The 17,309-nt window shown below is 35.5% G+C and overlaps 1 protein-coding gene across 1 annotated transcript in view; it reads left to right on the top strand.

Moving 5' to 3' along the window:
• Positions 1 to 205: 205 nt before the first annotated feature.
• The window catches only part of LOC111083270, a gene marked incomplete at both ends in the record, with an annotated part of 20,973 nt that continues 3,869 nt past the window's right edge, over positions 206 to 17,309 (top strand). Inside the window, 5 exons of the mRNA XM_022379651.1 lie at positions 206 to 305; positions 770 to 784; positions 8,047 to 8,105; positions 15,199 to 15,275; positions 16,116 to 16,212. Coding sequence (XP_022235359.1) covers positions 206 to 305; positions 770 to 784; positions 8,047 to 8,105; positions 15,199 to 15,275; positions 16,116 to 16,212 — 348 coding nt within the window. The remainder of the gene's footprint in view (positions 306 to 769; positions 785 to 8,046; positions 8,106 to 15,198; positions 15,276 to 16,115; positions 16,213 to 17,309) is intronic.

Here is a 17,309-nt window from a genome sequence, read left to right as displayed (position 1 = left end):
AAGCTGATGCTAGTCTCATTGTAAGGAAATCCTTGAACATAGCTCTTGTACCACTGAAGCAAGTCCCAGTGAACCTGCTTATAATATACATAGCAGGAATTACATCTATGTTTATATCGTATATAATATAAGGTACATAGAAGTTTCCCTTTCTATAAATGCTTGTGGCATATTGTATTATAGTTTTATATATATTTTTTTCCAGGGAAATGAATGGTTTTGCTGCAATTGATGATTCAGAATTGATCCAACTTCAAAAGGAGACGAGAAAGTTGAAAGCTGATGAAGATGATTTTGCTCTGCTGGTTTGTTTAATTTTTTTAGTTACTGCATTAGTGGAGGATAAAACATCTTTGTAATGGCTTTAAGAATAATTTTCATCCCATAAGTAGTACCTGTAATTTAGTATTATCACGAAAGAGATTGAAAATATAATTACTTGCTGAAAAAAAGATAAATAACCATGAAAAAATTAGAATTATAAACATCATAGCTAGTGATAGAAATTTTAAAACAGGACAAATTAGAAGTGGGCTGTTGAATATCTATTTTTAGTTTTCCCAAAAAGTTTTGGTTTAAGTCAAATACTTAAATGTTTAATTGGAAATATAACTCAGGTTTGGTTATCATCCAGTATATTTTAACATAGTTTTGTAAATCCAGTAAATGGTGTAATATATTCTTACAAATTTACATTTAATGATACAAACTTTGTCATTTACTTTGTGATCCTTTCTACTAAAACAAGATTTTCATTCTCACTTTCCAGCTGAGCAACCTAAAGGTAAGTTTGGTGTTTTAATCATTCCTTATATCATGAATTTGTGCCAGTATTTATATTACTAACTTATCTAATAGTTAAATTAAAGTTTAGTGTCACAGACTTGTAGTTCTGTCAGTATTTATATTATTAACTTATCTAATAACTAAACTAAAGTTTAGTGTCACAAACTTGTGCTTCTGTAGTATTTATGTTCTAACTTGTCATATAGCTCCATTTGTATCAGAAACTTGTATTTATATTACTAACTTATCTAATAGTTAAATTAAAGTTTAGTGTCACAAACTTGTAGTTTTGTCAGTATTTATATTATTAAATTATCTAATAACTAAACTAAAGTTTAGTGTCACAAACTTGTGCTTCTGTAGTATTTATGTTCTAACTTGTCATATAGCTCCATTTGTATCAGAAACTTGTAATTTTTTGAAGTTTTGCATCACTATTCTTAATTCTCGGTTAAGGGTTTTTATTCTATGTCACTAATGTTTAGCTTAGTTAAAGTTATATATTTAGTACTTATAGCTCATTTAAAATTTTGTATTTTGTATCATTAATGTATATCTTTGTTAAAGCTTTGTATCACCAATTTCTTCTTCATTTAACATTTTGTATCACTAAGAGCAAACTTGTATCTAACTTAAAATTTTGTAGTACAAACTTGTATCTTTTTTAAAGTTTTATACCACTAACTTGTACCTTAGTTAATGCTTTGTGTCAATAATATTTACCTCATATAAAATTTAGTATCATTAACTTATGCCTTAGTTAGGTTTCATATAACTAACTTGTACCCCACTTAAGTATTGATATCACTAACTTGTGACCCAGTTAAGGTTTTATGTAACTAACTTGTACCCCAGTTTAGGTTTTATATCACTAACTTGTACCTCAGTTACTGTTTTATATCACTAACTTGTGCTTCAGTTAATGTTTTATATCACTAACTTGTGCTTCAGTTAATGTTTTATATCACAAACTTGTACCTCAGTTAATGTTTTATGTAATAACTTGTACCTCAATTAATGTTTTATATCATTAACTTGTACCTCAGTTAAGGTTTTATATCACTAACTTGTACCTCAGTTAATGTTTTATATCACTAACTTGTACCTCAGTTGAGGTTTTGTATCATTAATTGATAAACATTTGTGTTACTAACTTATACCTTAGTTAAAGTTTGTATCAGTAACATGTACCTTTTTTAAGGTTTTATATCACTAACTTGTACCTCAGTTAATGTTTTATATAACTAACTTGTGCTTCAGTTAATGTTTTATATAACTAACTTGTGCTTCAGTTAATGTTTTATATCACTAACTTGTACCTCAGTTGAGGTTTTGTATCATTAATTGATAAACATTTGTGTTACTAACTTATACCTTAGTTAAAGTTTGTATCAGTAACATGTACCTTTTTTAAGGTTTTGTATCACTAACTTTCATCTTAATTAATGCTTTCAATCACTAATTATACCTCACTTAAAGTTTTGTATCACAAACTTGTATCTTAATTAAGGTTTTGTATCACAAACTTGTATCTTAATTAAGGTTTTGTATCACAAACTTGTATCTTAATTAAGGTTTTGTATCACAAACTTGTATCTTAGTTAAGGTTTTGTATCACAAACTTGTATCTTAGTTAAGGTTTTGTATCACAAACTTGTATCTTAGTTAAGGTTTTGTATCACAAACTTGTATCTTAGTTAAGGTTTTGTATCACAAACTTGTATCTTAGTTAAGGTTTTGTATCACTAACTGTCAAAGTCTTATGTTAATAATTTATACATCAGTTAAAGTTTGTTTCACTAATGTGAACCTTTGTTAAGGTTTTGTATCATTATATTTTATCTCAGAAGGTTTTATGTCAGTAATTTGTACCTCAGTTAATGTTTTGTATCTCAAACTTATTTTTTACTTAAAAAAAATTCATTTTTTGTATCTTTAACTCGTAGAACTTACATTTTTGTATGTATACTGGGAACTCTGTAGTGGTATTTTTGTAAAATGATATATTAATCTTTTATATAGTTTAAAATGATCTTTAGTTCATTAGTGTTTAACCCTCAACCCCTGTTTCTGATACAGTGTATAACCCTCACTCACATAAATAGCTATTCTCATTCAGTGTTGCCCCTCTATATGCAAAAAAATGTTTTTATGCATGCCACAAGGTTGTTTTCTCCCCTCCATATGAATTGACTAATTCCAATGCATCTCTCATGCAAATCACCATGCAACAAGCCTCCACCAATAAGAGTATGACATACACTCATTTCGGATGTGACTCCCTGTATTCAATTCAACTAACTATCACTTTTTGTTTGGCGGTACTTGTATTGACTCTTGCTTTACACACGTGGTTTCTCTGTTGTTGGGATCTTCTGGGTCACGATGCAGCTATGTCCCAGATTCATTTGCCACCCACTTATCTAAGGGGTTTATGTATGGCTCCTTTTATTCGGTGGTATGTTTTCGATCATGTACCTGAGACTTTGGAATCACGTGTGCATCAACACTCTACCCTTTTCTCTTTGGTAGCTTGTTTGTTGAAGTAGAAACCATGACAAGTCTCATCTTATTCCTTCTCAGCCCTTACCTGTTCCTCTCTCCAGGGGTTACTCATTTTATCTTTTTATTCCATGTAGATGAGCACGGCACTAACAGTATTGGTGATTACCCAGTGGGTTCTGGAATGGGAGAAGCTCGATTATGCGAATTTGTGATCTTTTGCCCCAGATCAGTGGGTTATTTGTTTATTTTTTGCAGAGGGACTTGTCCTCCAATTTCTCTCTCTCCCCTCCTTAGTCTTGGGTACCTGTTTCTTTCCTTATGTCTCGGGATCCTCTCACCTACCAGCATTTGTCAGAGGCAGTACAAGACCTTTTGTCTCAACAGGCCATCGAACTTGTTCATCATCTTTCTCCAGAGTTTTAAATCCAGGCTATTTGTTGTTCTCAAGAAAACCAGAGACTGGCAACCTGTAATAGATTTGTTCTGCCTCAATCAATTTCGCAGTCTACCCCGTTTTACCATAGAATTGTTTCTCACCTTCAGGTGGGCTTATTCTCCAGGTTTGTGGATGACCAAGATGGATGTTGTGAATGCTTATTTGCATATCCCAATATCTCTTCAGTTATGACCATATCTTTGGTTTGTTCATCATGAGTTGTTTTATCAATTTCACACACTGCCCTTCTGGCTTGCTTCGGCCCCATATTTTTTTGTTGGGTGGTCAGAGCATTTGCTTGTCACCTACATGCTCTTGGGTTGCACTTTCATCATTACATGAATGACTGGCTACTGTTAGCTTGTTCTGAACAGAAGTTTGCCTATCACAATCATTAGCTGCTCCTGGAGGTGGCTCGAGTGGGCTGGTTAATCAAGTTGAAGAAGTCATTCCTTCAACCTACCCAATATCTTGTTCATTTGTGTGTGTTTTTTCAACACCCATCTCAGTCGGGCCCAACCTTCTTTTCCTCGATTTTGTTCTATGGAGCTTTCAGTTCTTCATGCTTTTACTGCTCCCTCTATTACAGCTTGTGATGTTCAGTTGCTTTTGGGAATGTGGTCTTCCATGGCAGCCCTTAGGTTGTGCACAAATGTGTGCTCTTTGCAGGGTCTTATTACCCTTCCTCTTACCCTAGTTGATGATCTGCAATGATGGTTGGACAAGACTCACACATTGGCAGGTGTTCCACTTCCTCCTCCTCATCCAGATTTACACATTTTCATGGATGCATCCCTTCATTAATAGGGGTCATGGGTCAATCAACAGGAAGCTTTAGGTATTGGACTGCAGCTAAGAGGTCTTATCATATCAACATCCTGGAGCTTCTTACTGTATGTTGGGCTTTGGTTCATTTTCTCCATCTGGTCGGAAATCGTCTGGTAATGATCCATTCTGAGAATTCTACAGTGGTTGCTTATTTCAATCAGCAGGGTGACACCCATTCTTGATCCCTCTATATTCATACATTGGATTTGGGGGGGGGGGGGCACATGCAAGATATTCATATCATTGCATGTCTTATTCCGAGTGCTTTTGATCTTGTTGTGGATTGGCTTTCCCAGCCAGACAAAACTCTATCCAATGGAGTGGTCTCTCGATCCTCTTGTTTTCCAGTGGCTTTGCCTTCAGGGGATACTCCTCACATAGATGCTATTGGCATGTCTTTCAACCACAGATTACTTCTGTTTGGTCTCTGGTTATCGATGCTTTCAGCCAAGACTGGGACAACAAATACCTATATGTTTATCCTCCCATTTAGCTTTTTCACTGGATGATTGTGATCATCCAAACCACTTTGTGTCAAGTCCTTCTGATTGCTTCCTACTGGCCAGCTCACCCATGGTTTCCATGGCTTTTCCAATTCCAACATACCCCTCTGTTACATCTTCCTCTCTCTCTCTCCTTCCATTCTTTGTCAACCTCAGTCACCGATTCTTCATCCATCCCTTCATCTCTTCCATCTTCACACCTGGTTTTTATCCTGTCCTTGGTGAGGATATCTGACTTGTTCTAACAAGTAGCTTCATTTCTGACTCATTCCATTTGCCCTTCCTCCATGGAAGTTTATCTACATAATTGGAACGTTTTCTGCCATTGGTCCCCGGGCTGAGGGTTTTCTGCTTATTGACCCACTGTTTCTCATATTGTAAATTTTACTACTTGGCTATTCAATTGGGGGTCTTCTGTCTTCTTGATATCGGGTGGCCTTGTATCACACTTTTCAGTTTTTCTGATACTGTAGGGTATTTACTTCTCCTATGCTTTCCCTGTTATTGCATTCCTTCCGGATTCATCATCCACCACAACAGGCTGCCCTTCCGGATTTGGACTAGGTAAATTATATTTTATTATTCTTTATTTTATTTTCAGGGGTCTTATTTCCCTTTTTATTATTATTACTCATTGGTTGGATCCTGTTCTGTGGTAAGTGGTGCCTGACCAGTTATTTTTTAACTGTTAAAATCCGCACTGTCAAGTCATATCGACTTGCATATTATAATTCCATGACCATGCAATGCACACTGCACACAACATCACTTGTAGGTTTATCCTCATTATAGAATTGCTTCATAAGTTTGCCCATCACAGACCATACCCACCCATGGGTAAAGTAGAAGAGGATAACTGCTCATCCTTGCTATTATATTAAATAAATCGGTAGGGTCTGCTTTTAAAAAATGAGTTTCATGGTCACCCATTGCACTGTCTAAGGTGTTGTCATTTTGCTGGACTCTCCACCACGTTTTACCCCCTTTTCTTCTAGTGGAGTTTCAGAGTCTTTACCACTTTCCAGTACCAAGCTGCTGTGGTGGTAGACCATGGAGGTATCCTCCTGAAGGGGTTCATGAAATACAAACAAAATATAGAAATGATTATAAAACCATTCAATTGAGAGTAGGGCAGTGGTGTTCTGCTAGTGTAGATGACATGATATCCTCCAATATGAAACATAAAAACAAATGGGAGTGAGACATCAGTGGCCAGGTTCTAGATTTAGAGTAGAACCAATCAACATAAGACCTACATATATTTCAGATGTCTGTATTCCTCCCTCACTTATACTACATCAGTGTTGTGGGTTACGGTGGAGGTACTTGCAGATTGTTATGGTTCTTTCCCTTCTGCTATCTCTCAATGTTTCTTATTTCGAGGATGTTAATTGCTAATGCACTTAGGGTGGTTCTGGTCAATTTCACTTTTGAGGGAGATTTAGCATATTTACATGTGGCCTGTTCATGAGTTGGGGGTAATAGATTCCCTCAGGTCTCATGAACTTGAAGTGAAGATGGTAAGATTCTCTTTCCTACCCCAACCAGATGGCTTGGTTTGGTTTGTAGTTGACTTGCCACCGATATAATCCTCTTTTCTACCCACATGTGGATGTTGGTTCCCAGCGGCCTGAGTTTTGGATTGTACTCGACTTGCAGGTGATATGATCCTCTTTCCTATCCTATCCCCACCTGGATGTCAGTACCAGTGGCCGGGTTTTGGATTGTAGTTGACTTAACGATGGTATGATCCTCATTCTACCCCCGTGTTGATGTCGGTTCCCAGTGGCATGGGTTTTGGATGTAGTTGACTTGCCGTGTATGGTCCATCACATTCGAGCCACTCTACACCTAGGGGAATATCTTTTTCATTTTACCCACTTTTATAATTTCTAGGATTGAGTTTCACAAATACTGCATGATTCAGATCACTTTCTGGCCATCGTTCTCTTCCAAGTGGATGTGCTCCTTTGTTTTTCACCCATATATGCCACATCTTTATTTGATGGGTGAAGAGTATACCTGGTTCAGATGAGGTGCAGTCTCACTCATCAGATCTTAAAATTCGACTGTTTCATTTTAGGAAGTGTCCTTCGAATGCTTCTTTCTTTCCCTTGCACTAGTCCCTCCACCTATTCAATATGGGATTCTAACTATTTATGTGAGAGGAGGTAATGTACTGTATCGGAAGTTATAATTTTCCTATACTATAAATGTCTTTCTGGTAACTACTTAACTCCACTTACACTTCCCACCATTCCTCCCCAGTGAAAACCAGTGCTTCTATTTTCTACTAAAACTCAAAGTGATAGTTATGTAGAATTGAACAGAGGGATCACATGCATAATGAGAGTATGTCACACTCTTATTAGTGGAGGGTTGTCGCATGATGATTTGCATGAGAGATGCATTGGAATTAGTCAATTCCCATAGAGGGGAGAAAAAAAGACTTGTGGCATGCGTAAAAAAAAGTTTTTGCATATTGAGGGCAGTACTGAACAAGAATAGCTATTTATGTTAGAGGTGGAAATACATTTTCAGTATAGGAAAATTATAACTTTCAACCTTTTCCAGTGTGAAAACATGAAAAAGTGTGAACAAAGCAAATTAAAACTTTTTTTTTTTCAGATTATAAATATGTTTTTATATTGAATAAAAACAATAATATTATTTTGTTATTTGTATAAACTTATAATTCCTGTAGAATTGCTAAGTATACATTAAAAGAAAAATTAGGCTTATTAAATAGCCCATACTATATTGACGAATAACATTGGTTACCTATTAATAACATGCCATAGTTGGTGAAATTTAATGTAAATATAAAACAGTTGTTTAATGTAGATCATTTTTATAGGATTAGAAGTTGAAGCTGTACCTTGTTCTATATTCACAATTTCTTAGGGTTTAGAAACTAAAACTATTACCTTTGTGATCAATGTTCATGCTACTTTGGATTAACAAACCTAAAATATTTGTTTTATTTAGAAACTGACTTTGGATGACATGGATAGCTCCCAGGCTACCTTAAGACATGGTCTAAGAAGGTGTGTAGTAATAACCTACAAACGTGAAATTTAACTAGCACTATAGTGAATAAATAGAGTTTCAGCTGATTCTAACCATTAATGTACTATTTTTGTAAAACTTATTCTCCTGGTTTTCTCTATTGTTAGGTTAAGTTTGAGGGGTTGTGGTATGACACTTGACTCACAATCTGAGGGGTAACAGGTTCGAATCCTGTCCCCCAAAATGCTTGATCTTTCAGCTGTGGGGACTTTATATGTGATAGTCAGTCCTACTGTTCATTGCTAAAGTGTAATCCAAGAGTTAGTAGTGGGTAGTTGACTAACTGCTTTCTCTCTAGTCTCTCACCTCAGAATTAGAGACATCTAGTGCTGACAGTCATCGAGTAGCTTTGCAGGAAATTGAAAACAAACAAGCAAATTTTAGGGAACAAATCTCACAGGTAATTTTCATAATTTACTAATAATGAAAAATTTAAACTGAACACATGAAAATATCAGCATTATTAAACACAAAAACTGTTCAGTGATTTTTTGGAATAGAAAAGAAATATATAAATATAAGTTTCTCTTTGTGTCTTGGAACCTTTAGACATTTGACTTGACTTTTTATCACTCGGCTATACATTTAGATCAGATAGACTTACCTCTGGAATACTAAGAACCTTGTCGTGCTGAGTAGCTTTCATGCCATTAGTAAAGTTCTGAATGTTCTTGGCATAGCATGCATCAACTTACTCAGAGTTCTACACTCTCCCACATTGCATGTGACATATTGCACTTGCATCAGGAGAACATATATAAACTCTGTTTTCCTGCCATAATTTAGATTTTCATGTTGATAGTTGTGCTGTTAACTTTCGAATGGTACTACCTCCCCTGACCCAAAGCTCTCTCGACCTTGATTTCCCCTCTAAGCATTGCTAAAATTTTTCAATAGTGCACCAGTCTATTATACTCCTTCATTTTTGTGCCATTGCAGCAACATGTGCTGATCTTGTGACTACCCTCCATCAATCATACTGTGCTAACTATACCAGTGCAGGTAGCTACCTCTACCATTTCACTACAATTCTCACTTTCTCGATTCGCATTCTAGTGTTTAGACGTGTGTTTTAACTCGTTCTCTATGTGACTACAAGATTTTGATTGTGCTTGATAACAAATTTATATCAATTTCAACTTCAAGTTTTGACTTCTGGTGTTTCATTTCCATCCTTTTAGAAATATTCCTGTTTTCTGAATTATACTTTGTTCATATGAATTCGAGATTTAATATGGTGGATGATGAAATTCCTGCCATAAGCAGACAATTGTTCTGACATTAATCACAGTTCTCAGGGCCGACGATGTCTCCTGGGGAAGCACAGGCTTTAGTTCAAGGGGAGTTAGTGTCTTACATTCAGCCGACGATTTTCCTTTCAAGTTACATTTTTTTATTTTGAAGAGAGATATAACTACTGTGTGTAAATTGTCTTTCTGTGGCACTTTCCACTTCATACTGCACCTCCACGTAATCTACTGGGTTAGGTATTGTTCTTTTTTCCAGGAGATCTGTGGTAAGTTTTCAGTGTGTTTTTCTCACTCCCTGTGGGTATACCAGTGTTCAGTGAGTTTATATGTGGATGGATCTAATTTCTGCACACGATAATTTAGGTCATTCATATCTTCTCTAATAAATGTTGGGTAAGTTAGATTTTTCTACTTCTTTTACAGTCTAGGTTACTTTAGTTTAAACTTGCATTTGGAGTTTGATTATTCCTTTATTTTTGTTTAAAGTTTTACTTCTTTTCTCTGTTAATGTTATTTAGTTTGTCAGTTCCTTTTTCTTTACCACTAGTCGCATCTAATTGGAGATTAGTTTTGAGTCAAACTTTGTTATTGTTAACTGGGTGCCTTTTTATTCTCATATTCTTTATGGTAGGTTTTAATTTTGTGTCCTTTATCTTATAGATTCTTTGACTGGACTTATAAGTTATATATTTAAGGGTCGTTTATCTTCTAAGTTCCTTTAGTGGTTTTGCACTTTAGGTATTACTTATTCTGTTATGTTTGCAGTCACATTTCATAGTTTTGCAGGTTTGTTAGTTTTCTGTACTTTGTAGACTCTACATGTTTCTAAGTTTTGTTAGTAATGAGTCCTTTCTCTATGCATGTTTAGTATGTGTGTCTTTTTGGCTACACTTCACAACAGTTCCATGGGTTATATGGGTTCTACCTGAGGGTTTTTGGCATTTCGCTCCCCATCTATCCACTTCCCAGATCTCCTTCCCTTCTCCTAGGGTTTGTACTTAGTCCAGTCGTCTTGCAGAGTCTGTTTGAGACCTACTACACAAAGGAGCTATTGAACAGGTGGTGCATGCTCAACCAGGATTTTACTCCCGTCTTTGTGCTGTTTCCAAAAACAAGAGCGATTGTAGTCCTAACATAGCTCTGTTCCAGCATTATACTTATTTGGAGACACCTTACTTCACCATAGAGTCCTACCTCCTACTTCGGTGGGTTTTTTTTGCCCCAGTGTCACCTCGTTTTTCTTCAGTTTGTCTATGAAGGTTCTGTCTTCCAGTTCTGGGCGCTACTGTTTGGTTTTATTCTTTAGCTCCATATGTGTTTTGTTGAGTGGTATGCTCTTTTGGACATCACCTTCACTTGCTGGGTCTTTGGAGTCTCGAGTCCATGGATGATTGGCTTCTGCTCACATCTTCCCATGCCCAGTCAGTCAGTCACACCTGCTTACTTCTTCGAGAAGTTGCTTGAGTGGGGTTTTTCATCAAGTTGGAGAAGTCCTTTATTACCCCCCTCTTAGTATCTTATTCATGTGGTGGTTTTCTTTCCATCCTTCTCTACTTCGGCTCCAGGATATGGAATGGGCAGTCATAATAGCCCTACCTTCTCCTTCTCTCTGCACGAAAAGTTCTTTTTCTTTTGGGAATGTGGAATTTCTTTCCTTGGAAGTTTTCATTCCCTTGGGTCAGTTGCACATGTATTACCTTTGTTGTATGCTTCTTGACCAGTGCTGGTTGCTCCATATTGGCCAGATCAGATGTGGTTCCCTCTGCTCTGGCCTTTACTGGAGCAACAGCCCCTGCCATTTTCTCTGAATGCTCCTCTGACAACTGTGATCAGACATATTTCATAACAATGTCACCAAACTCCATCATCACATGTGACTTTTGTCAGGTCACATGCCTCACCTCTGGGACTCACCCCTCGTGTAGCATCTTTCCTTACCTGTACCATTCGCCCTTCCTTCTTGTCTATGTTCCAGAGGCTTGGGTCTTACTTCAGACTTTGGTCTAGTTGCCATGGCTTCTGACCATCCTATCCTTCTGTTCCTCACTTGTTCCACTTCTTCATCTGGTTGTTTGTTCAGAGTTTGTCTGTTTCAACTATTGTTCTTTATAGGACTATCCTGTCGTACATCTTCTGTTCTCCCTCTTCCAGAAATCCTTCTCTTCCCTGGTTATTTCTTGTACTTCCTATTTTTGTAGTCTTGTTCCTGTCATTCCCCTCTTTTCCGTGATCTTTCACTTATTACACTCACTGGTTGGGTTTGTCAACTCATATGACTGGTGTATTTCGACGTGTTCATGGAAAAATCGCTGTCTACATAATGTGTTTGGACCTCGGAGGTTTCCTCAGGAGTGGGTTTGTACAATAAACCAATTCAAAATTCATAGATCGTTTGTACCCACTCAGTGAGAAACAGGCTATCATCGTTATATTTCATATTATACGCTATCATCATATGCTCAACCCAAGGCACTTCTCCTAGATGTTTTTTTTCCTAGGTAAACTACACTTGTTGATCATGAAATAAAATTTTTATGCAAGGCCCTTCCACTGGATGGACTGCACTTGCTATACTCAATAACATCACAAGGTGCTTTCCCGGGATATTTTTGCTCAGGCTATCTGAACTTTTTGATCTCTATATATCTTACATACAAGATATGAAACAAACAATCTTATGCAAGGTGCTTCCCCTGGATGTTTTTTGTTTTGCCTGGGTGGACCACACTTGTTGTTATTACAAACTTCCACTGTTGTTTTTGCCCAGATGGACTGCTCTTGGCATAATCCTTCATTTCCCAAGGTGCTTCCCCTGGATGTTTTTTGTTTTTTGCCTGGGTGGACCACACTTGTTGTTATTACAAACTTCCACTGTTGTTTTTGCCCAGATGGACTGCTCTTGGCATAATCCCTCATTTCCCAAGGTGCTTTCCCTGAATGTTTTTTGACTGCGTGGACCATACTTGGCCTATTCATATACAGGCCTTTAGTCCTAGCCACATTTTCTATTAACAGAACACAGGGATCTCCATTGTGTCACTTGCTCATGCTCGTTACATTTGTGGATGTCTTATGTACTGTCTGTTGTCCATGGGCAGAATCTGTCTAACGTTACTGGGGGAAGAGCATACCTGTTCCAGAAGTAGTGTTGTACCCTACAGGTTTGCCTCCTTTTATAATTGGTCACCTCCTAATTACTCTACACCTTGGAGCACATCCATTTAAGCTTTCCCCCACATTACCGTTTGGAGATGTTTCTTCTATGGTCTTTTTTTGATGCGATTGAGATTATTATATACTGTGGTTTTGATTTGAATCCAACCATTTTCCCTTCCTTTTTCAGCATGTGTATGCAACATCTTTCCAGACTGGGTGCAGAGTATACCTGGTACAAAAGTGGTGTGGTCTCCCACATATGATCCACTACTACAGGGATCACAGTTCTTGGGTGTTCTTTGGATGATTTCGATGGATGCTTATTTCTATGCACCGGTCCATCCACCTATTCAATGTGGGATTCTAGCTATAAATGTGATAGGAGGTAATGTACCATATCCATATTAGAAGTTATAATTTCCCTGTCCTGAAAATGTATTTCCGATAGGAACTTACCTCCTTTCACATTTCCTGCCCTTTCTCTCCCACCAGTGCTTCTTTTTCTGTCTAAACTTGAAGTGATAATTCGGTAGAAGCGAATAGAGGGTGTCACGTGCTCAGGAAAATGTGTCACACTCCTATTGGTGAAAGATTGTCACATGATGATTTACATGTGAGACACAGTTGGACCAAGGTGATTGTGGGGTACATGGGAGTGCAAGGCTTGTGCCATTCAAAAATGTTTTGCATATAGAGGGCAGCACTGAATGAGAATAGCTATATATGTAAGCGGAGGTAACTAGCTATCAGAAATACATTTTCAGTATAGGAAAAGTTATAACTTCTGATTGAAAACAATAGTCCTCTGTATAAATGTTCAAATAAATACTATATTTAAAATTTTATATATCAATTCAATTACACTGATACAAAAAGTTTGAATATTGTGATGACGTTCTTATTTACTTTTAATACATGGCCATTTTTAGTGATGACATTTGTGGATTGTACATGACTGACAAGTATTCGTAAATTTGGGAACGTCCATTCATGGTTTGTCATAAGTTCTGCTCGGTTAAGAAATGCTTAGATCAGTTTATGTGGTGTCAAACTTTATAATGGCTCTTTTGATTTTAAGGGGCCATGTGGACTACCTAGCAGACATTTTTTTACAAGCACACTGGTATTTTTGGGGGGCCTCTGCTAATTTCGAGTCCTGATAATGAACAATGCTATACAGTACACTAATACACTGAACAAGTTGGTAAATGAATCTTTGTGCACCACAGAGTGGAAAGTGTAAGACTAGAAATGCTTTATTAATAAGTAAGACTCTTGCTAGTGTGTGTTCTTCCACCTGTAAATTTAACTAGAGCCAAAGCAAATAATAAAAGAAAATTCCCCCAATTTAAGTTAAAATGAGTTACTAAGCAACAAAGTGAAATCCAAGTCCTAACTTTGATTGCACTGAAACAACTTTACTTAACAAATGATTCTAATAATGTGGAGCAAATGGTCTATTAATAATGCTTCATACTTTACATTTAATGTAAAATAAAAACAAAATACACAATCTGCAACAGGTGAGGAATCTCACATTTTCTGTTGTCTTATTCTCCGAACATAAATATTTAAATATACCATTTAACCTCAGCTGTTTGACATAAAAAAGCCCAGGATTGGTGTTAGCTAGCCCAACTATCCAATGGTCAGTTTAGATGAATTGCTTAACTGCCTGCTGTTGTTGTTTGATTCTCCAAGCATAACTATTTAAATATACCATTTAGCCTCAGCTGTTTAACATAAAAAATCCCAGGATTGGTGTTAGCTAGCCCAACTATCCAATGGTCAGTTCAGATGAATTGCTTAACTGCCTGCAGTTGTTGTCTGATTCTCCAAACATAAATATTTAAATATACCATTTAGCCTCAGCTGTTTAACATGTAAAACAACCAGGATTAGTGCTTGTAAGCTCAACTAGATAAGGGGGTTTAGACTAAGTGCTCAACTGTTTGCAGCTCCTGTCTGATTTACCAGCAGAAATAGTGTAACTTATTTGATTAAATGCAGCTTTAGTAATCCTGTAAAAGAGCCAAACAAGCTACAGAAAACTCTGCTTGCAACTTAGAGTAAGCTAAAGTTAGTAAGTTGCTTCAGTGCCTATGCATCTGAAACTGAAAGTATGAAAAACAATAAAAGTTTTTAATTAAAACATTTATTACTTCCCTGTACTACAGAGATAACATGTGAGTTAGAAGAGATTGTTGATTGGTGGGTTAGTCTGTTACAGTGGTGGATTGATTATTGAGTTAGCAAGTTTATTATTAGTTTTGTGAATAATGAGTTTGTGTTTCAACAGACTTCTAAAGTATGAGAAAGCACTGTATGTATAGGAAAAAAATGAATATTACTTACTTAACTAGTAGAATTTCAAAAACAGAGACATTTTCATTGTCATTAAGTGGACTAGTATTTAACTGAATAATCCAAATACCCTAAGTATATCTTCCCCCCCCCATCCAAAATAACCTTGTCATAGTTCTGCAGTATCCTAATTCTTATCTTAAAGAAACAAATTGATTCTACTTAGTTCTCTAACACTTTTTTACATTAAGTTATCTTTAATGATTATAATGTTATTTTTAAATATATCCTCATCTCCACTGTAACAATTATTAGAGTTTTTATTTTCTTAATTATATTACATTTTGTTCTTCCTACATAGAATACAACCTTCAGTGTCAGTTCCAACTTTGAACAGCCAGAGTGTCCCAGCCTCGACTTTGGTGTGTCATCTTTCAGGTATAAGTGCTGTTAATTTTAATTTCTCTGATATTGTAACATTTCCTGCTTTTTGATTGAACTTTCACACCTTATTTTCTCATTATGTTAGATATGTACAAATACAGGGAACACTTATATATAAAGTATGTATGACCTGTAACTCCAGATGTCCTGTTCATCGGGAGTTTTTTGTCCATTTTGAGGAATTATTTCTGATATATATTTCTGATTACTGAGGATTTTGTTCAGGTGCCCTGAACTTTGTAGTTATTATCCTCCACGTGCTCCAAAAAAACTAAGACATATCCCAGAATGTACTGTTTATGAGTGTGTTCAATACTCTGGGGTATAACAGTGCCCTGAAGTATGGCATATTGGGTCATATAATACATGTTATACAAATTAAAATGTGTTACATATGACAAGTGAAAATAAATGACGGGTAAAGAAATTTTAACAATTCTAAACTGAGTAAAAGATAAACAGTCTGAAACTTAATGTTTGTAATTCTAATTAATATTTTGAATAAATATGCCCAGAATTTAGTATGTTAAATATATGTAATTTTAAATTTCAAACAATTACTTGTGACAAATCACAAAGACACAAGTTTATGTCAGTACTAAAATTACTACATCATATATCTTTATTTTAATGCTAGAAACACTGGATCACTTATTTTTAATACATTTATTTTTGTATCATATTGCTCAAGGTCAATGATTTAGTTGGATACACTATCCTTATAATGATATATGAGTCAAACAAAATTCCATCATTATGACAGTTAATCCCACTAATTTCCAGATGTTTTAAGGTTAAAAAAAGCTTTGAAATGAAGATAATTTTATATCTTAGGTAATGAGCACAAACATAAAAATATGAAATACACACAAGAAGAATACAGAAGTATTCTGGAAGAACAAATGCAGGCTTACAAGAATCAGCAAGAAATGTAAGTAGAGAGTTGTGTTATACATGTTACCAAAACAAATAATATGTCTTTATCTTGTTAACGATCATCAACATTTATATTTTACTATCCCAAATTAAATATGTGTATATTGTTAATAAGTTAGCAACATTTATATATATATATTTTAAAATAATGAATGATATGTATATGTATATATATATATATATTTATATCTATATAATTATTATAGTACTGTCCATGTAAATACTTCACAGGGTGTGGATGGATCTTCACAAAAACTGGTATGAAGGTACATAAGGTCCATGTAGAAGTACATACAAATTTTCAGTTTTTATGGGCCTTTTTGCATTTTTTACCAATACTTAACCAACTGTGGATGGTTCTTCACCAAATTCAGTATGGAGATTCATTGGGTCCTTGGGGAGATACATACAAATTTTCAGTTTTGTATTTTGCAGTTTTTATGGCCATTTTTATGTTTTTTACCACTTCCTGACCTCCTGTTGATGGATTTTCACCAAATTTGGCATGAAGGTTTGATGAGTTCATGCAGAGACATATGTAAATTTGTGGTTTCATATTCTATGTTTTGTAGTTTTTATTGGTATTTTTTACAATTACATATAAGGTAATGCAGCTTTTCATGTCGTAATATAACCTTTCATTAATCATGAATTTACATAACTTCTGTCCAGGGTACAGGTACTCCAGCTAGATGTTAATCAGTTAACAACATTATGTTAAGACGTTTTTAACCATAATGAAGATATCTGTATACTGTTAATAAGTTAATGTTCATAGGCAGCACATTTCATGTCACTGTCATGCCATCCTAATGTTTTTGTTTTACATGTTGTTTTATATACATTTCTTCTTCACTCAATATTCCTTTATTATTAGTAAAAGTTCCTGTAAGTTTTGTATTTTGATGAAGATTGAAAGAAAGATGAACAAAATGATTTGTCAGCATTATTGAACAAAAACAAAACATAATTATTTTCCACATTGTCATTATTGAACAAAAGCAAAACATAATTATTTTCCATGTTGTCGTTGTTGGACAAAAACAAAATGTAATTATTTTATACGTTGCCATTATTGAACAAAATCAAAAC

This window comes from Limulus polyphemus, unplaced genomic scaffold (assembly GCF_000517525.1).
Source record: "Limulus polyphemus unplaced genomic scaffold, Limulus_polyphemus-2.1.2 Scaffold8824, whole genome shotgun sequence".
NCBI classification, from domain to species: domain Eukaryota; kingdom Metazoa; phylum Arthropoda; class Merostomata; order Xiphosura; family Limulidae; genus Limulus; species Limulus polyphemus.
Note: the sequence above shows the minus strand (reverse complement) of the source record. Positions and strands in the feature narration are given on the sequence as shown.